The sequence below is a fragment of the Cervus canadensis genome, chromosome 1 (assembly GCF_019320065.1).
Source record: "Cervus canadensis isolate Bull #8, Minnesota chromosome 1, ASM1932006v1, whole genome shotgun sequence".
NCBI classification, from domain to species: domain Eukaryota; kingdom Metazoa; phylum Chordata; class Mammalia; order Artiodactyla; family Cervidae; genus Cervus; species Cervus canadensis.
The window spans coordinates 108,031,152-108,051,213 of NC_057386.1; the positions used below are offsets into that span (position 1 = coordinate 108,031,152).

The 20,062-nt window shown below is 64.0% G+C and overlaps 2 protein-coding genes across 3 annotated transcripts in view; one reads left to right on the forward strand and one right to left on the reverse strand.

Moving 5' to 3' along the window:
• Positions 1-20,062, forward strand: part of PI4KA (phosphatidylinositol 4-kinase alpha) — a 61,849-nt gene that overhangs the window by 23,697 nt on the left and 18,090 nt on the right. The window contains exons 16-32 of the mRNA XM_043490140.1: positions 115-298; positions 1,227-1,330; positions 2,041-2,209; positions 2,652-2,702; positions 13,629-13,737; positions 14,032-14,168; positions 14,332-14,465; positions 14,791-14,873; positions 16,365-16,435; positions 16,510-16,634; positions 17,237-17,318; positions 17,452-17,535; positions 17,620-17,709; positions 18,021-18,140; positions 18,253-18,345; positions 18,646-18,802; positions 18,888-19,015. Of these exons, the coding sequence (XP_043346075.1) occupies positions 115-298; positions 1,227-1,330; positions 2,041-2,209; positions 2,652-2,702; positions 13,629-13,737; positions 14,032-14,168; positions 14,332-14,465; positions 14,791-14,873; positions 16,365-16,435; positions 16,510-16,634; positions 17,237-17,318; positions 17,452-17,535; positions 17,620-17,709; positions 18,021-18,140; positions 18,253-18,345; positions 18,646-18,802; positions 18,888-19,015 (1,921 nt within the window). The remainder of the gene's footprint in view (positions 1-114; positions 299-1,226; positions 1,331-2,040; positions 2,210-2,651; positions 2,703-13,628; positions 13,738-14,031; positions 14,169-14,331; positions 14,466-14,790; positions 14,874-16,364; positions 16,436-16,509; positions 16,635-17,236; positions 17,319-17,451; positions 17,536-17,619; positions 17,710-18,020; positions 18,141-18,252; positions 18,346-18,645; positions 18,803-18,887; positions 19,016-20,062) is intronic.
• Positions 5,246-11,981, reverse strand: SERPIND1 (serpin family D member 1). 2 transcript variants are annotated; one of them, XM_043490155.1, is made up of 6 exons: positions 11,848-11,981; positions 8,949-9,483; positions 8,588-8,841; positions 7,324-7,597; positions 5,961-6,105; positions 5,246-5,682 (listed from the first exon to the last, which is right to left on the reverse strand). In XM_043490155.1, exons 2-6 carry the CDS (start codon positions 9,465-9,467, stop codon positions 5,576-5,578), a joined length of 1,299 nt encoding a protein of 432 aa, XP_043346090.1. In that variant the 5' UTR covers positions 9,468-9,483; positions 11,848-11,981; the 3' UTR covers positions 5,246-5,575. The 2 variants fall into 2 exon arrangements, with proteins under 2 accessions (XP_043346090.1, XP_043346087.1); XM_043490152.1 differs by having other exon boundaries at positions 8,588-9,483.

A 20,062-nucleotide genomic window follows, 5' to 3' on the forward strand; every position in this document is an offset into this window, starting at 1 on the left:
CCGTCGGGCGTGCGCTTCCTCTGAGGCCAAGGGCCCTGGGCTCCGGGCTCCCGGCTCCGTCTCCCGCCGCGTGCTGGAGCACCGCTCCCAGGTCACGTGTCCTGCCCTCTGCAGGGACGCGCACCTGATCCCCGACCACACCATCCGAGCCTTGGGGCACATCGCGGTGGCCCTGAGGGACACCCCGAAGGTCATGGAGCCCATTCTGCAGATCCTGCAGCAGAAGTTCTGCCAGCCGCCCTCCCCGCTTGACGTGCTCATCGTCGACCAGCTGGGCTGCCTGGTCATCGCCGGGAACGTAAGGGCCGCGGCCCCGCCTCGGGCTCCCCCACCCGCAGGGGCCTGCGAGCACAGGCCAGACCTGCTCCCCCGGGGTCACGTGCTCCCCAGCTCCCTGGCACCGGCTGCCGAGGTTTTCCCAAGTGAGAGAGCGCAGAGCAGTGGCTCCTAGATGACCAAGTGAAGCGGTTTGAACTGAGTTCTTGCTGACGTGACTAGACTGGAGTGGGAGCGGAAGCTGTGTGCGTGGAGGTCTGTGTGGGAGCGGAAGCTGTGTGCGTGGAGGTCTGTGTGGGAGCGGAAGCTGTGTGCCTGGAGGTCTGTGTGGGAGCGGAAGCTGTGTGCGTGGAGGTCTGTGTGGGAGCGGAAGCTGTGTGCCTGGAGGTCTGTGTGGGAGCGGAAGCTGTGTGCGTGGAGGTCTGTGTGGGAGCGGAAGCTGTGTGCCTGGAGGTCTGTGTGGGAGCGGAAGCTGTGTGCGTGGAGGTCTGTGTGGGAGCGGAAGCTGTGTGCCTGGAGGTCTGTGTGGGAGCGGAAGCTGTGTGCGTGGAGGTCTGTGTGGGAGCGGAAGCTGTGTGCCTGGAGGTCTGTGTGGGAGCGGAAGCTGTGTGCGTGGAGGTCTGTGTGGGAGCGGAAGCTGTGTGCGTGGAGGTCTGTGTGGGAGCGGAAGCTGTGTGCGTGGAGGTCTGTGTGGGAGCGGAAGCTGTGTGCCTGGAGGTCTGTGTGGGAGCGGAAGCTGTGTGCCTGGAGGTTTGTGTGGGAGCGGAAGCTGTGTGCCTGGAGGTTTGTGTGGGAGCGGAAGCTGTGTGCCTGGAGGTTTGTGTAAAGCTGCAGGGGGTGGCCCTGGCGCAGTTGCAGGCCCCACGGCCCTGACTAACGGCGTGTTCCCTCTGGGTATCCGTGGAGGGCGCTCTTGGCGAGATGTGGTCACAGGTCCCTCTCTCTTCCAGCAATACATTTATCAGGAGGTTTGGAACCTCTTCCAGCAGATCAGTGTGAAGGCCAGCTCGGTCGTGTACTCAGCCACCAAGGACTACAAGGACCACGGCTACAGGTAAGCCTTCCCGCCTCATTGTCGCTCTCCATCCTTAGAAAGACACTCTGGGTCTTGTCCCTTAAATTAAAGCTACTTCTCACAAAAGCACCGCGTGCTAGAGATCCACGCATCCCGGCAGGGATGGCCTGCACCCCGCCGCCCTCAGCGAGCACCTCCTTGCTCACACCCAGCCTACCCAATGCCCGGGGGGCACGGCGCCCCGCCTGGCCTGCCCATTGTCAGCCTGCCTATTGGGCAGCGGCCCCACAGTCTGCCCAGCCCAAGCCTGCGTGTCAGGCAGCTCTCACACCTCTCTGTGGTCAGGGCGGCACACCGGCGAGGGCTCCCGTGCCATCCTCGGAGGGGTCCTGAGCATGGGCACCGCAGCCTTGGGTGTGCGACGCCCGAGGACAGATGCTCCTCCTGTGTTTGATGGACCTCCTTTGGCTTGGGCAGGCCCAGGCAGGGTGGAGGGCAGGGCGGAGGTCCTCCTCACCCCTCCTACCCCCGGGAGCGGGCGGCTGGGTGGTGTGATCTCAGCTCACTCAGCAGCTGTGTGTGTGCGCGTGGCACCGCATGTGTCCCCACGACAGCCCTCGGCTCTGGGGCTGCTTGTCCGTGGGCTCGCTGCTGCCTCCACGGGAGCCCGGCCCCTGGGCCCTGGGCTGGCCTAGCTGCACCTGCTCACCGCCTCCTGCTGCTGTCCGTCTGTCCCTTCGCTCACGCAGGCACTGCTCGCTGGCAGTGATCAACGCCCTGGCCAACATCGCGGCCAACATCCAGGACGAGCACCTGGTGGACGAGCTGCTCATGAACCTGCTGGAGCTGTTCGTGCAGCTGGGGCTGGAGGGCAAGCGGGCCAGCGAGCGGGCCAGCGAGAAGGGGCCCGCCCTCAAGGTAGGCACCGCGCCAGCCCCCGTTGGGAGAAGGGGCTGCCTCCTTCCGGGGGGCTGGTCAGGGGGCACCCTCCGGGCTGAGTGGGACAGAGAGGCGGTGGGAACAAAACGGGTGTCAGGTGGCCACAAGGCCTCTGGGGGGTGGCGTCCGAGGTGGGCACCTTCCAGGGGGACCAAGTGCTTTTCAGGCCTCACGTCTGTAACGGTGCAAGGTGTTTGTGCAGAGTTGCCACGGTTTACATGTCCCATCCCCTGTGTGACGTTGACTGTGTCCCTTTTTTGACTGTAAGGTTAAGCATCTATACCTGTTTCCCTGTACGTGTCTTTCACTGTTTTGTTTAGAGGAAGGAGTTTCATTTCTCGCTGTGCTGTTTGGGGTTTTTCTATCTTTCTGTTTAATGAAAGAAATGGTGCTGGTCAGTGACCCGGCTCTGTCCCTCCAGGCCTCCAGCAGTGCGGGGAACCTGGGCGTGCTCATTCCCGTGATCGCCGTGGTGAGTACCTGCCCATCCGTGTCTCTGATGTGGCCGCGGCGCTCCCGCAGGTGCTGCCCAGGGTGCGTGTCCACCGTGGCCACGCAGCCTGGCTTGCTTTCTGCGTGCCCCCTGACCAGCTGAGCGGACCCAACGGCGTGTCCCTGGGTATGGGGTTCTGACCAGCTCTCCCTGTGTCCTGCCCGCCCTGGTGCTCCTGCGGCAAATGGGCCTGTGCCGCCTCCACCCGCCCCGCCCGCCTGCTCCCGTCTGTGGTGGGCCTGGGCCCTCGGGGTTCCTGGGCCTGGGGTGCAGCCCTCGGGGCCCTGCCTGGGAGCGCGAGCCTGTCTGCCGCGTGCTGCGGTGCCGAGGGCCCGGGTCTTGCCCTGTCTTGGGGCTGCCCCACTTCTTCCCAAGTGGCCCTTACGGCAGGCAGTTCCCGGCCAGTGTTCCCGCCACCCGTCCTCAGCTGGGCCCACGTCTGGCTCTGTTTATGCGGGTGGTTCCCGAGCTCTACTCAGCGAGCCCCGGGTTGGAGCCCCTGCTTCCACCTCCCACTCCCTCACCACTCGAATTTGGAGCACGTACGCGTGTCCTCACAGCTGGGGCTCTGGAGTGGCTGACCCCCGGCTGCAGGGCAACCCAGGGGTGTGGAGGCCAGATGGGGTGGAGAGCCCATCTGTGTCTTGGGAAAGGGGTCTCGGGCCCTGCTCTGGGGGCGTTCGTCCTTTGAGTGTGGGGGCCGCTGGGGCTGCAGTGTTTGCTGGCCGAGGCAGACGGGAGCCCACAGCCGACTGGTGTGTGTGTAGTCGTCAGCTGTGACAGTGTGACGTCACGGGCTGTGTTGAGGGAGCGTGCTACCTCCGGCCCAGGTTCAATCCCCGGGTGGGGAAGATCCCCTGGAGGAGGGCGTGGCAACCCACTCCAGTCTTCTTGCCTGGAGAATCCCATGGACAGAGGAGCCTGGCGGGCTACAGTCCACAGGGTCGCAGAGAGTTGGACGGGACTGAAGTGACTTAGCACACATGCACGGCTGTGACTTAGCATACAGGTTTTAGGGTCACCGGGGCAGGGATCCTGGCCCTGCATGTGGGGTCCTAGTGGGTGTCCCAGCCCCCCCATGCCCACTCTGCCAGCAGAGCTTCTCGGAAAAGTGGGATGACCGTCTGCGGGGCCGGTGGTCAGGGTGGGCAGACTTTTAGCAGTGACAGGCCAGCGCTCGCTCACCTGAAACCATCTGCTCTGCTGCCGTGACCTTCACGTGAACGTGTACACAGTGTGGAGTCAACAAGTTAATGATTATGCTGGGGGCTGGGGGACAAATATTGGTTCTGTTGCTTAACGTGGATCCTGGAGACCATGGTTCCGGCCTCTGCTCCCGGGTCAACCCAGATGTGCAGGGAGACGCTGATGTCCTTCGATGTTTGTTTTCTCTAATGTTTTACACTTTTTCCAGCTTTGGGTCTTTCAGTGGCATACTGTCCTGAATTACTCAGTTGAGGGGACAAGCCAGTGGGTCTGGGCAGGAAGCGGGGGTTCCTGCCCTAAGGCAGCTGCTCCCTCCTGGGTGATCTTGGAGCCTGGGGTTGGGGTGCCGGGTCCCCTGTCCTCCTAGGCTCCTTCCTGCCTGAGGGTCGTAGGCTGTGTCCTGCGACTCTGTGAACGCTCCTCAGAATGTCCCAGGTTCCGTAGCTGGAACCTGCAGCTGGAGCCGCAGCCGCGTGACAGGCCGTGGAAAATGTCCATGCAGGCTGCCCGGCCGCTGGCCTCTTGCAGCTGCGGGGCCTTGGGCAGGTTACTTATTGTCTCGGTGTCGTCATATGAGGTTTGTGGACTAACAGCTCAGCTCATGGGCCCTTTTGAAAGCTGTGCCCGTTCTCTCGTGGGAGTGGTGTCTGTCCACAGGCATCTGTTTTTTTTCTGTTTTTTTTTTTTTTTTATGTTTTTCTTTTGTTTTTTTTCTGTTTTTCGTTTTCTTTTTTTTTTTTTTGTCCACAGGCATCTGTACTTCACCTTGGGCCAAGGTGCAGGAGGGGCCCAGCGAGGCCCCCGTTAGGATCCCCAGGCTGGGTGGTTACCCCAGGACTGACGTGAACCCCTTCAGGCAGTGATGCACTTCATCCTCACAGCAGCCCTGTGAGGCGGGGCTGTGTCACCCCCACTTCACAGACGGGAAGCCTGAGGCACGGAGCTCGCCTCAGAGTGCTGGAGGCCGGAGTGGCTCTCAGGCCGCCCCGTCCTCGCACCCCTGGTCCCAGCTGCTCTGCCGTGTCCGAGCCAAGGGCATGCCCTGCCCTGGGTCACTGTGGGGCCCTCAGACCACTGCCAGCCCCCAGCACTCTGGGGTGTCAGGTAGTGTAAACTGGCTTCTCTTAGTTATTTGTGCTCATAAAAGAAGAGTACGCCCAGTAGAAGTGGCACGTTTATTAACCCCTGGGTGGGCGGCGTGACTGCGGGCCATGGTGTCCCCTGAGAGGTCTTGCCCCCGTCAGCGGGCTGGGCCTTGCTCGAGGAGGGGCTGGCTGTCAGCATCTTGGGGGCCGCTCGTGCTCTGTGTTGGGGGGCAGCTTTGGGTGACCAGGGTGCTGCTGGGCCGGGGGGTGAGCTGTGAGGAGGGGGCCATGTGTCTGCACCAGGACCCTTCAGCGCCAGCCGCCCTGCAGTCCTGACAGTGCGAGCATGGCTGCCCCGTCCGCATCTCCCAGAACGGGGGCCAGGCCACAGGGTCCTGGCACCAGCACCTCGTGGTTGTCAGAAGGGAAACGGAATCACGATGCCCCAAAGCACCCGAGACGTCCAGGCCTCTCCACTAAGACCTGGCGGGGTTGGCGACCCGGCCCAGGAAGAGCAGGCAGCTGGTGCGGTGCTCATAGACGAGAAACAGGAAAGGCCGGTCAACGCTGAAGCGGACCTGGGTGGATAGCGGCATGAACCCCACGGCGGTCACGGCTGCGGCCTGCGTGCCCTCCTCGTTCACCGTGATGGTGCCTTGGTGCTTGAACTGCGTCGGGCACAAGGGGCGCCATCAGGGGGCAGCGGTGTCCTCCCAGAAAGGGGTGGGGTGACGGGAGGCCCGGGCTCAGCGGGTTACGACAGCTCTCGGGACTCCGGGCCCCCCTCAGCTAAGCTGGGGTCGTGCTGCGTGAGGGGTGAACAGTGTCACCCTGGCGGTGTGCACTGCAGCTCCCCCGGGAGCTGGGTGAACAGGCCTGGGGTCCGCGGGCAGGGCGGGCGCTCCGGGGGCCCGGCCCAGACTGGACAGGCGAGGGTGGGCCTTACCAGGTCGATGACGATCCTCTGGTCTGTGATCCCCGTGGTGTTGCTGTTCTTGTCGAAGAGTGCCGTGACCCCCAGGGCCCGCAGAGCCTCCACCAGGTTGTAGTCCTTCTCCAGCTTGAACTTGGGCAGGAGCACCTCCCGTGTCCTGGTCGGGAAGAGAGCGCTTTTCCACCCACAGCGCCTCTCAGAGGAGCCCTGTTCCCTGAGACGTCGTTAGCACGCCAGCCCGTGGCCCACGCGCTGCACGTGGGGCCCTGCCTGGGGAGGATGGAGAGGCTGCTCCTGTAACCCCACTGCTCAGAAGCGCTTGCTGCCATGCGCTGGGGTCCTTGGCCCTGTGGGTCCCTGTCCTGCCAGCAGAGCGCTCAGGGCTCAGAGGCGCCTGACACCGTGTGTCCCCGGGCACCTGTCACTTCATCGTGTAAGGGGTGAGGTGCAGCCAGGCGCACTAGAGGGACAGCACCAGCCTTACCACCCGGCCTGCTGCCTTCCGTGCTCCAGGGCACGCGCGCGATCTGGTGCCCGCAGCCCCCACGGCGCCAGGACCCCGCGTGCGAGGCCACAGCACGTGGCGGCTTGTTAGTGTCCGAGGGACAAGACCGTGTCCACTGCTGGGCCATCCCGGAGGACGGGGGACAAGACCCGGGGCCTGAGCGGGGATGCTGGAGGCAGCGACAGGCTCCTCCGGCTGGCGGGGGAGTGGGGCCGTGCGCGGGCCAGGCGGCCGGCCTGCATCGTGTGGGTTGGGCCCACGGAGGGTTTGAGGGGTTGGGGGGATGCTGACTGGCGGTCGGCGCCAGATGGACTGAGCGGGGACAGCAGGGTGATCCTGCCTCGCCTCCAGCTCCGGGCAGAGGTGGTGGGCAGTCAGGTCAGGAAGGAGGCCCATTAGGGACGGTCCCTAAAAGACACGTGGAGGCGTGACGCGGCCTGGCTCTTGGGCAGGCCTGCCTCCCCTGGTTCTGGTTCCGGTCCTGTCGTGTGCGCTGGTCCTGCAGGGAGGCCCAGACCAGGTTCACGTCTTCACACGGGCCCAGGGAGACGGGGAGGTGATGGGTGTGTACCTCCCGCCCTGACCAGCCACGGAGCGTGTCCTGCCAGGGACCCGAAACTAACTGCGCGGCGGACGACCCAGGGGCGGCTTGGAGGGCCTGGGGCCTCTCGGCTCAGGCTGGGGATCGTCTTGGTCCCAGACCCGCAGCGCGCGGCCGCGGGGTCAGGGCAGGTGTGTGGCGGAGCCGCATCATTTCTCACCGGTGCGCTCTGGCCGCGCAGGAGCTCTGGGTTGAATTCACAGCAGCCTGGGGGACAGGACCCCTTCCCCTGAAGCGACCGCGGCCCGGCCCCCCCGCCCCCGAGGCACCTGTTTGTCATACTCCTCTGCCACCTCTCCACCGCCTGGGGCGTCAGCTGGCTCTCCAGGGTCTTCATGCCGGACAGCTTGTGTGGGACCACCACCAGCATGCTGATGCCCCCCACGTACTCCAGCCGCAGCACGGCGCAGTCCAGCTCCTGGTCGCTGGCCGCCAGGAAGGCGCCCTTGGTCTGCATCATGGGGACCTTGACCACCTCCCGCTCGTTCAGCCGGAAGTTGTGGTTGTGTGTCATTTCCACCGGAAACTTGTTCACCCAGGACCCTGTGAGGTCAGCGGAGCAGGGTCGTGGGGTTGCTCAGACAGGCTGGGAGGCCCACCCATGGTCTGACCCGCATGTCTGGTTTGGGCCGGACCCGGGCGGTACTGATGCTGCTGGTGTGGGGACCACACTTGGGAAGCACTGCTCAGAGGTGGACCTGGCCAGCGCTCGCTGGTGCCTGTGGCAGAGGGCACCCTGGGCGCAGGTGCACGCGGCCGCACCACGACCCTGCTGCTCCTGCCTGCCTGCCGGCTCCCCGGCGGTGGAGGGCGCTGAGGTCTCCTGGCTGGGGTGTCCACAGGGCACTGTGAGCAGGGCCTGGGCTTTACAGGCCCGCACGGCCCTATCTCTGGGGCCCCAGGGGCCTGTGTGCACGCGTGTGGGGCTTGGGGGTGCCTCGCCACTGGCCCAGAGCAGTAGCTCTAGATACAGGCCTGACTTCCCTGCCCCGGCTGCCCGGGAACGAGTGGGGTGTGAATGTGAGTGTCTCAAGCCCAGCCTATCTCCAGCCTTTGGTCCGTCCCGAAAGAGAATAAGTGAACTGAGATCCAGGTGGGCCTGATGCGGAGAAAGGCGCTAACTCAGGTCTCACACAGGCTGGAGGGGGCGCCAAGCAACCCTCAGGGCAGCATTGCAGTTCCGTGTCCGTGAGATGGAGACTCGGACAGCAGCGGCCGCTCACGGCCGCAGTGAGGCCTACAGCACAAGCTTTCTCCCTGGGACCTTCCCTGGCCCCGCAAGCCGCCCTGAGCCTGGCTCTGTGGGGGGGGCGGGGGGCATGGAGGCAGAGGCTGCGGGCCCTGCTGCCCTGCCCGCGCGTCCGCCCCGGGGGCGCGCCGTCTCCTGCCCGCTGCACCCCGCACGCGCGTCCACCCCGGGGGCACGCCGTCTCCTGCCCGCTGCCCTGCCCACGCGTCCGCCCTGGGGGCGCGCCGTCTCCTGCCCGCTGCCCTGCCCGCGCGGCCGCCCTGGGGGGCTGTGCCGCCTCCTACCTTTGAAGTAGATGCAGTTGAGGAGCAGCATCTGGGTTGCGGGGTCCACGTCCTGCAGCGCATCTCGTATGAGGCCCTTGGTGAGCCGGGCCACGTGCTGGTTCGTGTGGGCGAGAAAGGCCGGATCGGAGAAGTCGGCTGCCCGGACCTCGGCAAAGTAGTACTCCCGGACCTTGGCCTTGAAGTCGTCCAGGACCGGGAGCTGCTTCTGCACATAGAGGCCGCTGACGGAGCGCAGTGTGTACCCGAAGTCCCTGCGGAAGAGGCGGTGGGTCAGCTTCCGGAACAGGTTGTGGATGGTGCCCAGCTCGTAGGTGGCGCTGGCGTTGACGAACTCGGCGAAGCGCAGGGCCGTGTGCACCTGCTGGTGAGTGTCGCCCGCCAGGCCCAGGGAGAGCATGGCCATGGCCGCGGACACGCCCACAGGCGCCAGGAAGATGTTGTCAGCCGCCCCGGCCCGCGCCGCCAGCTCCCGGTACAGGTCGAAAGCGAACTGCGCGTTGAGGAGGTTGAGCCGCTGCACGCGGCTCTTGCCAGGGAAGAGTGGGAGCACGCTGCCGGTGCCTGCCCCGGGGCGTGTGGGGGGTGCCGCGTCCACGACGTCGCTGTAGTCGTCGTCCTCCCCGAGGATCCTGTCCAGGTCCAGGTAGTCCTCCTCCTCCTCCCCTTCCGCGATCCACTCGTTGGTGACGGTGTTCTCCTCGTGGAAGGCGGCGGGTGGCAGGGGCCTGCTTGCGTTGCCACTCTTCAGCCGCCCCCAGCGGGGCTCCGCGGACTCGGACTCGCCGCCGCCGTCATCACGCCGCCCCCGCTGGCTGAGGGTCCCGCACGCGGATGCCAGGAGGAGGGCCAGCAGGAGCAGGCGCAGTGGGCACCGCATCCCGGGGGAGCTGGAGCTGGGGGAGAGCAGACGTGTGAGGACGCCGGGCCCCACCACACACCAGCGGGGCCCGGCGTCCATCCCCAGATGCTTCCGGATCTGGTTAAGACAGACACGCCTGACATTCTGTGGGGCCTCGTGAGCCTGCCTGGGGGACCCATGGGCGCCGCTCAGAACCCGTGGTGGAAAGAGGGGCAAAACTGTGGGGCCTGGGGATCCAGGGGGTTTCCTTTTCATTCATGTACTGAATTTTGGGTCAGTTTTCCGAGCGACACCCAGGGCCCTGGAGGCACCACAGTGTCCCCCAGTCAGCCGGGGGCCCCCATGCAGTGAGGAGGGCTTGCGAGGATGTTGCTGGCAGGGGGCTGGGGGGCCGCCTCCTGTGCTGGGAGTCTGTGGGGGTCTAACTGCGTGATCTGGGACATGTCTGCAGTACAGGGTCGCCTGGGCTGCTTGCAGCCCGGTGGTGAGGTGTGCGCGTTCTCACATCTGCCAGTCGCTGCCCGCTGCTATGGGAGGGCCCGGTCTCCACTAAGGTGCTCTGGGTTAGAGTGTGGTGGGTGCTGTTAGAAAGCGCCTGCCGGAGGCCTGAGGGGCTCCCTCCACGTGAGTGGGGCGCCCCGGGGGGCCGTCTGCCTACCGCCCCTCCCCTGGCATGCCTGTCTTCCTGGCCGGGCACTGCCTCCCTGGAGGGCATGGCCGTCGACGTGCCCAGGTCCCAGGACAGGGACAGCATGTGCCCTGCTGTTCCGTCGGACAGCACCCAGCATCCCTTCAGTCCCCTGGCGGGGGCGGGGGACGGGCGCGTCTTGTTCGGTGTGCGTGTGTGTGGCCATCTGCTCCTGGGCCTCAGGACCAGGACCACTGTTTCCCACCCAGGCCAGGAGAGCGCCACGGACTCCCGTGAGGTGAAGCTGGGCTGGTTGGGCCTGAGGATGGGCTAAATGCACGATGCCCCCTGGAGCTCAGTGAGTCCCACCCCAGCCTCTGCCTGTGCGCGTGGCCAGGCTGGGAGCTCCGCGCTGGGTGTCAGCGTGCTGGTCCCACTTGCGCGGGGCCAGGGACTCGATGGGACCCAGGGTCGTGGCGCCCCTTCGTGGTATCCAGGGCTCGGCCCTCAGCCCCATGAGAGCAGTCGGCTGCACGCCCGGAGCACCGCGGCCTGGAGCGGGACAGGCACGTGGCTCCCGACTCTGACCCCGCTGTCGTCTTCCCGCCCGGCCCCTCCCCCCAGCCTGTCGCAGAGGCCGCCCCACATGTGCCCACACTCAGGACACAGGCCTGAGGTTTGCGGTGCTGGCGGGATCAGGCCGGGGTCCTGGGTAGAACTGGATGTGGGTACTGATGGCAGGACACTTAAAAAGTGAGGGGAAAAAAAAAAGTGAGGGGAGAGAGGGGAAGCTGTTTGCCGAAGGTCTCCTTCTGAGGCTGCACTTGAAAGTATTCTTCTTAAGTTAGGAAAAAAAAGCTTAAACCACCCCAGCTTGAGCAATCAAAGGTTCAGGAGGAGGAAGTTGACCGGACAGGGAGGCAGAGGTGAAGACGCCGGTGTGGGAGCGTCTCGTGCCCTGCTGTGTGGTCCACACTGACAGGCCTGTCACTTCCATTACGCCCTCGTCGGAGGGATCAGGGTGTACCTTCTGAGACCTCACTTTCTGTGGATAAAAGCTCGGCATCTGGAAGGTACATCTCTTTGTCGTCTTGCCATTCAGCATCCCAGGAATTAAGATGCTTCAGTATTATTGCTCAGTTGTGTTTAAATCTAGGGTACTATATTTGAAGAAAAGCAGTGCTTTCTAAAGGAAAATCATGCAAAAGTTTGCTTTTCTGGGCATTTTCTGTGGCACCACCTCATGCTGGTTACACGGAGCAGGGCCTGGACTTTGTGGTCCTTCTCCCTCCTGGCTGCTGTCCCCTGGCCCAGGAGGAGCGGGGCTGACGGAGCTGAGGACGCTCTTAAAGTGGACGGGACTTCAGACTCGGCACAGAGAACACCCCCAGGCCCGTGTCCGCAGGCTCACCAGCCCCAGGCCCATGTCCCCAGCTCACCAGCGCCGTGTCCCCAGGCTCACCACCCCCAGGCCCGTGTTCCCAGGCTCACCAGGTCTGTCTGCACATGTGTGTGCACACATGTGACACATACACAGACACATTTTTCTGAACCAGTTGCGGCACCCCAGAACCAGGATGCCCACCCCCAGCCCCGTCCCCAGTTCAGGTCCTTAAGCTCGTGCAGACCCTCCTCATAGTCAGGCAGAACAGACAAGAAGACCTTCCCCTTCTGAAAAGAGCAGTAGGGAGCGTTGAAAGGTTTCGCTGGACAGAGAAACAAGCCCGTCACCCACCTCTCACCCCGCAGAAGGGTGGGAGACCTACTCACCTCCGTGCTGCTGGTGGGAAGTGGCTCTGCAGGGGTGGAATCGGCCAAGGTCGGCCGCGCGCTTCCCTGTGACCTTTGGCGCTGGGCTACAGTCGTGGTCTTCCAAAGTACACAGGTCGCAGATGGAACACCGCCCCCCAGCCTCGTCAGCACAAAGCCCCGCTGTGCGCCCGGTCACCGCCCAGCAGCTGTGACTCCGCGTTTGGAGGCCCAACCGGCTCCATTTGACGAGCCGCCAGGACACTGCGGCTGGGGCTGGGGTGTCACAGGGTGGCTCGGACGCCCCCCTGGATGTGGGCCCCCACCACCACTGTGCATCGCGAACTCAGTCCTTGGCCGGGGGGGTGGCCCCAAAGAGACCCTGGCCCAGGCCTGCGTGCTGTCTCTGGTCCCTGCAGGACACCCAGCCCTGCTCCCCTGTGTCGTGGGAGAGCAGGGCCACGCCGAGGTTCTGGGGGGCCTTGGTCGTCTCAGTGTCTAGTTTGTGGGGCTCCGTTTGTCTGGGTCGTGCTGCACAGCTTGCAGGGTCTCTGTCCGCGGCCAGGGCTTGAGCTCGGGCCCCTCGGCAGTGTGAGTCCGGTTGTAACCATGGACTGCCAGGAATCCCTGGGCGTATCTCACTTATGATGCGTGTTGTGAACTCACTTTCCAAGAAGTGTTGTGTTATCATCCTACCCACGGTGGATGAAGGGGCCCATCTTGCCACCCCCAACAGCGGTGGGCATCACCCCTTCCCTGCCCCTGGCCACCACCTGGCACATTCAGTTCAGTTCAGTTCAGTCGCTCAGTCGTGTCCAACTCTGTGACCCTATGAACTGCAGCACGCCAGGCCTCCCTGTCCATCACCAACTCCCGGAGTTTACTCAAACTCATGCCCATCGAGTTGGTGATGCCATCCAGCCATCTCATCCTCTGTCATCCCCTTCTCCTCCTGCCCCCAATCCCTCCCAGCATCAGGGTCTTTTCCAATGAGTCAATTCTTTGCATGATGGGGCCAAAGTATTGGAGTTTCAGCTTCAGCATCAGTCCTTCCAGTGAACACCCAGGACTGATCTCCTTTAGCATGGACTGGGTGGATCTCCTTGCAGGCCAAGGGAGTCTCAAGAGTTTTCTCCATCACCGCAGTTCAAAAGCATCAATTTTCCGGCACATACTCCGTGCTTATAGATCGTAGTACATGCTCAGACCAAGGAGCCCCGCTTGCTGTGGGTTAGTTATCGCCTTGTGGGCTTGACCTCTACCAGAGGCTCTAGAGGGTCTATGCGTCCGCCAGGTGCCGTGCACACTTGTAACCATTTTCCGTACCCAAGCCCCGCGCACACGGGCGTGCACACACACACACACACATAGCAGGACACTGTCAGGCTGGGAGTGCAGGGACTCCAGTCTCAAGAGACTCACTGTGACCCGCCTCACACGCTGGGTTCTGCCCACGGCTCTGCGCCTCCCTGCCCCCACCCCACCGCACCCCGCCTCGGGCCTGCTGCTCCTGCAGCCCCGCGGCTGCCCACCTGTAAATGCCTGGCCGGGGTCCTGGAGCTGCTGCCGCCTGCTTCCTGGTGGTGAGGTGGGACTGGTCCCTCCTGGCGCAAAGCTCGCCTGCACTCCAGGGCACGGGAGGGTTTCCAGGGAGCCTGCCGGGGGCCGCTGGTCCGGCCTTCCCCTCCCGGGCCAAGAGACCGCTCCTCTGAGAGGAGACCTGGAGGGCGGGTCACGGGCTTGCGTCTGTAGGTCTCAGTTTCGTGTGCAGACAGCCCCCTTTTCTGCCTCTGCTCCGCCAGCTCACCCGGCGGCTGCCGCCCATCAAGGAGCCGAAGCCGCGGCTGCAGAAGCTCTTCCGGGACTTCTGGCTATACTCGGTGCTGATGGGGTTCGCCGTGGAGGGCTCAGGTAGGGGCCCCCCGGGGCACAGTGCAGAGTGAGGCCCAAGGTCCTGACAGGGTGTGTGCCCCCACGCAGGACGGCCAGTGGGGCTGCCGCCTCCACAGTGGGGCCGTGGCTTAGGCTTCTGGGAACACCGCGTACCTTCGGGGACCCTGTCCCACTTAGGAAGCAGACTTGCTTCTGTCCCCACCCTGGGATGGTGGCTCAGGCAAGGGGCCCGTGGCTCGAGCCGCTGTCAGCCTGGGCCCCAGCGGGGTGCCTCCTGGGCCAGGTGGCGCCTCAGCCCTCCCTGTCTCGCAGGACTCTGGCCAGAGGAGTGGTACGAGGGGGTCTGTGAGATCGCCACCAAGTCCCCGCTGCTGACCTTTCCCAGCAAAGAGCCCCTGCGGTCCGTCCTCCAGTACAACTCGGCCATGAAGAACGACACGGTCACACCCGTAAGGATGCCTCCCTGCCAAGCACGGTGCTCCGGGCGGGGCTTGGGAAGCCCCCAGGGATGAGAGGGCTGGTCTTGCGTGTCCGTGTCTGTGTAGGCGCATGGCCGCAGGGCCGGTTTCAGGGGTGGGGCCGCCTGCACCAATGCAGCCCCGCCGCCCACAGGCCGAGCTGAGCGAGCTGCGCAGCACCATCGTCAACCTCCTGGACCCGGCCCCTGAGGTATCTGCCCTCATCGGCAAGCTGGACTTCGCCATGTCCACCTACCTGCTGTCCGTCTACCGGCTGGAGTACATGAGGTACGCCGGCTGCCCCCACGCCCTGAGCCCCGCGAGCGCCTCCAGGCTCCAGGCCGTGCTGCTCCTGGTCAGTGCCCTTAGAAATGCCAGCCCAGGCGCCTGCTGTCCATGTGCGCGTCCTTCCTGAGCCCCAGATGCCCCCAGGATCCGGCGCCGCGGCCACCCCCACTTGGGGCCAGGCCGCTGAGCTGTCCCCGGAGCGGCTGCCAGCCCTGTGCACGTGGCCCTCGAGGCCCCGGGAGGGCAGCTGCGCTCACGACCTCACCGTCCCAGCGGCGCTGCAGCTGCTAGGCCCGAGCTGTGCGCTCATCCCAGCCGTCCGCAGGGTCCTGCGCTCCACCGACCCCGACCGCTTCCAGGTGATGTTCTGCTACTTTGAGGACAAAGCTATCCAGAAAGACAAGTCCGGTAAGTTGGCGCTGCAGGCCTCTGAGGTGCGTTGGGGTTTAGTGGTGTGAACGGAGCGTGAGCTCCCTGTGTGCATGGAGGAGGCAGCTCCGCACCGCCGCTGTATGCTGCCTCAGAAACACGAGTATAAGCACACGGCCCCAAAGACCGCGTCCTGGCTCTGCGTGTGGGCCGGGGGCTGGGCCAGGAACATCCCTGCAGACACACTGCAGCCCCGGGGCTCGGGGCCCAGCCAGCCTCTGCCAGAGCAGCCCAGGCCCCTGGGTGTGGGGATGGGCCTGGGCAGCTCTTGGCCGAGGAGCGGTCCTGCTTCTCGACACTGCTGCTGAGAGGACCAAGGCCAGGGTGCAGAACCCGAATGTGGATACATTTCTGTTGTTTTGTGTAAAAGAGGGAAAAATACATTAGGACGTGTGTCTCGGAAAACTTTAGGAGGTGACGTGCACGTGTCCCTCTATGCTTGTATGTATGTATGCAGTGTCTAATTTTACTTGTTCCACTGATGGTGGTTTAGTCACTAAGTTGTTATGGTTTAGTTACAAGTCATTAAGTTACGACCCCATGGACTGTAGCCCACCAGGGTCCTCTGTCCAAGGGGATTTTCCAGGCAAGAGTACTGGAGTGGGTTGCCATTTCCTTATCCAGGAAGGATCTTCTCGACCCAGGGATCAAACCTGAGTCTCCTGCATTGCGGGCAGATTCTTAACCAACTGAGCCACAAGGGAAGCCCATTTCTTCCACCAGGTGTTTGTGAATTAGCGACTGTGGTTGTTCCTTTCATGTGATCAGGAAAGAGCCACGGGGTCCAGGGAGAGGCCGGGCAGCTGTGTAGGGCCACCCCTGGTCTCACTGACCAGGTAGGAAGGGTGCCCCGCAGCTGATGGACAGAGACGTCCCACGAGCAGCAGTTAGAGAGGCTTGTCAGCCAAGAGCAGACAGCTCGCCGTGGGGCACCCGCCCCTCGCTGGGGCACCCTGCGTGCCGCAGCAGGACGTGCATGCTTGCCTGGTTTAAGGCCACGTTCTTCTTTCCTGGGACGCTTTCGGGACACGAGTCCGCGGGACGCGAGGACTCGCACGTCCCAGGATGCCACGCACAGACCCGAGACTCACGTCCTGACAGGGCCACACTCGAGCCTCTGCTCTCTCAGAGCGTGCCTGTCCCCGACGCTCAAGTGACGCGAACGTGACGTAAGAAAAGGGACAGAGCCACGTACAGATGTTAAAGTTGAGGCAGCAGAGAGAAGAAATGTTCGGTCTAGGCAGCGTCTGCCAGCTTTAGTAAGAGAACAGACAGACTCGCGTCCTGTCGCTCATGTGTTGACTTGTGAGGCACCTGTAAGGGGCTGGTGGGGGCACCCAAGAGGAGCCGGGGGCTCGGGGGCAGTGCTGTGTTGGCCACAGATGGGCGGCACTCCCCTGGGGAGCGGGGCCAGCCTGGGCGGGGTCGGGGGCAGCGGGCAGTCTCCCCACTGACGCCCCTGTGTCACAGGGATGATGCAGTGTGTGATCGCCGTCGCCGACAAGGTGTTCGACGCCTTCCTGAACATGATGGCAGAGAAAGTAAGCCTCGGGGGGGTGCCCGCATGCTCGCCAACATGCGTGCGGGGCCTGCAGCCTGTGTCCTCTGAACCCAGGCCAAGACCAAGGAGAACGAGGAGGAGCTGGAGCGCCACGCGCAGTTCTTGCTGGTCAACTTCAACCACGTCCACAAGCGCATCCGCAGGGTGGCCGACAAGTACCTGTCTGGGCTGGTGGACAAGTGAGCTCCGCTCCCTGCTGGGCCACGCACCGTCCCCCAGTCCACATTCCCCCGGAGGTCCCGGGTGTCCCCTGGCCCATAGGAGGACTGGGCCCTCCCTGAGCGCCCTGCACCCTACGCTGTTCCTGCCGTGCCGAGAGCCTCGTGGAATGGCCGCCGGGGGAGGGTGCTAAGGGCGACCCGGGCCTGCCCCACAGCCCCGTAACGGCCTCAGAGAGTGAACGGGCCTGCATGGTCCCCGCAGCAGATGCTGTCCCGGCAGGGCCGGAGGGCGTGTCTGAGCCAGCCTCCGTGCCTGCAGCCTGCTCCGTGGGCCGCTGGCTCCCGGCATCTCCTCCTGTGTACCCCAAGGTGCCACATGTAGACAGCTGTTACTTACCCTCAGACTTCCTGCGCGTGCAGCTGTGCCCCCAGCCCCTGTTGTTCAAGGGTCCCGTCTTGCCTTTTTCAGTGTGAGAGTAGGGGGCCATGGATGGAAACGGAGGACCCCGTAGAGAGCAGGGGACGCCTGGCCGGTGGCCAGGACGGTGGGGTTGGGTGGCCTCGGGAGCACAGCTCCGGGTGGGGGGCTCTGGGCCCTGAGCAGAGGGCTCTGGGTGCAGGTTCCCCCACTTGCTCTGGAGCGGGACGGTGCTGAAGACCATGCTGGACATCCTGCAGACCCTGTCGCTGTCGCTGAGCGCCGTGAGTGCCCCGCCCGCCCCGCCGAGCCTGCCTCCCGCCCCAGACGGAGGGCGGGGTTGCCCGCACAGACGGGTGGAGGCAGGGAGGGAAGCGCCCGTCGGGCCGTGGTGCGAGGTGGGCCCTGTGCTTTCAGGACATCCACAAGGACCAGCCGTACTATGAGATTCCCGACGCGCCCTACCGCATCACCGTCCCGGACACCTACGAGGCCCGAGAGGTAGGTGGGCGGGGCCCAGCCCGGGCCGGGGCTCGGCCCAGCCCTGGGGCACTGAGTGCTGCCTGCCCTCGCCCCCTCTGCCAGAGCATCGTCAAGGACTTTGCCGCGCGCTGCGGGATGATCCTTCAGGAGGCCATGAAGTGGGCACCCACGGCCACCAAGTCCCATCTGCAGGTACTTCCTTGAGGCCAGCAGGACGCTCCCTTGGTGACCCCCTTCCAGCTGTCAGGAGCTTTACCCACAGGGCGTGCCCAGCCCTCACACGGCACTGGTGTGACGGGCCGGGGGCAGCAGGGGTACCGGGGGCTGGTGTGCCCGTCCGGGTGGGGCGTGCGGCGCGCCTGCGGAGGGGCTGAGGGCCGCTGACCGGGCGTGTGGGGGCGTGGCGGGGCGGCGCCAGCTTGGAGGCTCGCCGCCCGCCCGCCTGCCTGCCTGCGCGCAGAGGCGTGGCTCCGCCCCGCGGTGACGTGACGCGGCCGTCGCAGGAGTACCTGAACAAACACCAGAACTGGCTGTCGGGGCTGACGCAGCACACGGGGCTGGCCATGGCCACCGAGGGCGTCCTGCACTACGCCGGCTACAACAGGCAGAACACGAGCCTCGGGGTATGTGCACACGGCCCCTTCTCACGAGCGTGCGTGCCGGCCCCTGTGGGGTCAGACCCACGCAGTAGACGGTGTGGTGCTGCACAGCGTGGCCACTGTGGTGTGTTTGCAGGCGATGCAGCTCACGGAGCGGCCGGCCTGCGTCAAGAAGGACTACTCCAACTTCATGGCTTCACTGAACTTGCGCAACCGCTACGCTGGCGAGGTACCTCCCCGCCTGCCTGCCCGCCTCTTCCCTCCCCCGGGGGTGACGGGAGGTCTGTCTCTGGGGAAGGTCCAGTCTTTGGAAGGGGTGGGAGTTCCTCTCAAGTCTTGAGAAAGAAAAAAATGCCCAACTCAAGAAGCCCCCTGCCCTGGGGGTCCGTCCAGAACCTGGGGAGCAGAAGCAGCAGCTTCTGCAGGAGCTCTGGGGGCAGGGGGTGGGCTGCGGGGACAGCCTGGCACTCGGCGCCCGCAGGGGCCGTGGGCGGGGCAGCCGGGCCACGTGCGCCTACGCCGCCCGCAGGTGTACGGGATGATCCGGTTCTCAGACGCCACAGGCCACACGTCGGACCTGAACAAGATGATGGTCCAGGAGCTGAGGGCCGCGCTGGGCGCTGGCGATGCTCAGCAGTACACGCAGGCCATGTTCAAGCTGACCGCCATGCTCATCAGCAGCAAAGGTACGGCTGCGGCTGCGCCGTGCGCGGGGGTGGGGGTCGCGGGCCCACCCACTGGGGCCTCTGAACGGCGTCCCCCTGGTTGCAGACTGTGACCCGCAGCTCCTCCACCACCTGTGCTGGGGCCCCCTGCAGATGTTCAACGAGCACGGCATGGAGACCGCCCTGGCCTGCTGGGAGTGGCTGCTGGCCGGCAAGAACGGGGTGGAGGTGCCGGTAAGACGCTGGCCATGGGGCCCTAAGGTTGGAGAACCAGCCTTGGCCCCCTGGCTGTGGAGCATGGAGACTCCGGGCAGGCCACTTTGTACCCCCGGGGCCTCGCACAACGAAAGCCCAGGACCGTCTCTGGGTTAGAGGGGACTTGGGCCTGACTGTCGTTCCCCCAGTGCTCGGCAGAGGGCGCCGTTGCTCCGCTGGTGGCTGCTTTGCATCCCCCAGTCTGTGCCCTACGAGGGGTATCTCCTCACGTCCAAGGTAAGGAGCAGCGGCTGCGCTTTGCTGGAGCAGCTGTGAAGAGATACCCCACGTTCAAGGTAAGAGAAAGCTAAGTAGAATGGTAGGTGTTGTGAGAAGGCATCAGACAGCAGACATGCTGAAAGCATAATCGCAGAAAACTAGCCAATCTGATCACAGGACCACAGCCTTGTCTAACTCAGTGAAACTAAGCCGTGCGGGTGGGGCCACCCAAGACAGTCGGGTCATGGTGGAGAGGTCTGGTAGAATGTGGTCCACTGGAGAAGGGAATGGCAAACCACGTCAGTACTCTTGCCTTGAGAACCCCATGAACAGTATGAGTAGGCAAATTGATAGGATACTGAAAGATGAACTCCCCAGGTCGGTAGGTGCCCAATATGCTACTGGAGATCAGTGGAGAAATAACTCCAGAAAGAATGAAGGGATGGAGCCAAAGCAAAAACAACACCCAGTTGTGGATGTGACTGGTGATAGAAGCAAGGTCCAACACTGTAAAGAGCAATATTGCATACGAACCTGGAATTTTAGGTCCACGAATCAAGGCAAATTGGAAGTGGTCAAACAGGAGATGTCAAGAGTGAATGTCGACATTCTAGGAATCAGTGAACTAAAATGAACTGGAATGGGTGAAGTTAACTCAGATGGCCATTATATCTACTACTGTGGGCAGGAATCCCTTAGAAGAAATGGAGTAGCCATCATGGTCAACAAAAGAGTCTGAAATGCAGGACTTGAATGCAATCTCAAAAACGACAGAGTGATCTCTGTTCGTTTCCAAGACAAGCCATT

Coding starts and splice junctions, on each gene's coding strand:
- SERPIND1 (XM_043490152.1), bottom strand. CDS start 9,467: ATGCGGTGCCCACTGCGCCTGCTCCTGCTGGCCCTCCTCCTGGCATCC. Junction 7,598..8,587: donor CAACTGCATCTACTTCAAAG/GTAGGAGGCGGC, acceptor CTGACCTCACAG/GGTCCTGGGTGAACAAGTTT. Junction 6,106..7,323: donor CAGAGGAGTATGACAAACAG/GTGCCTCGGGGG, acceptor CTTCCCGACCAG/GACACGGGAGGTGCTCCTGC.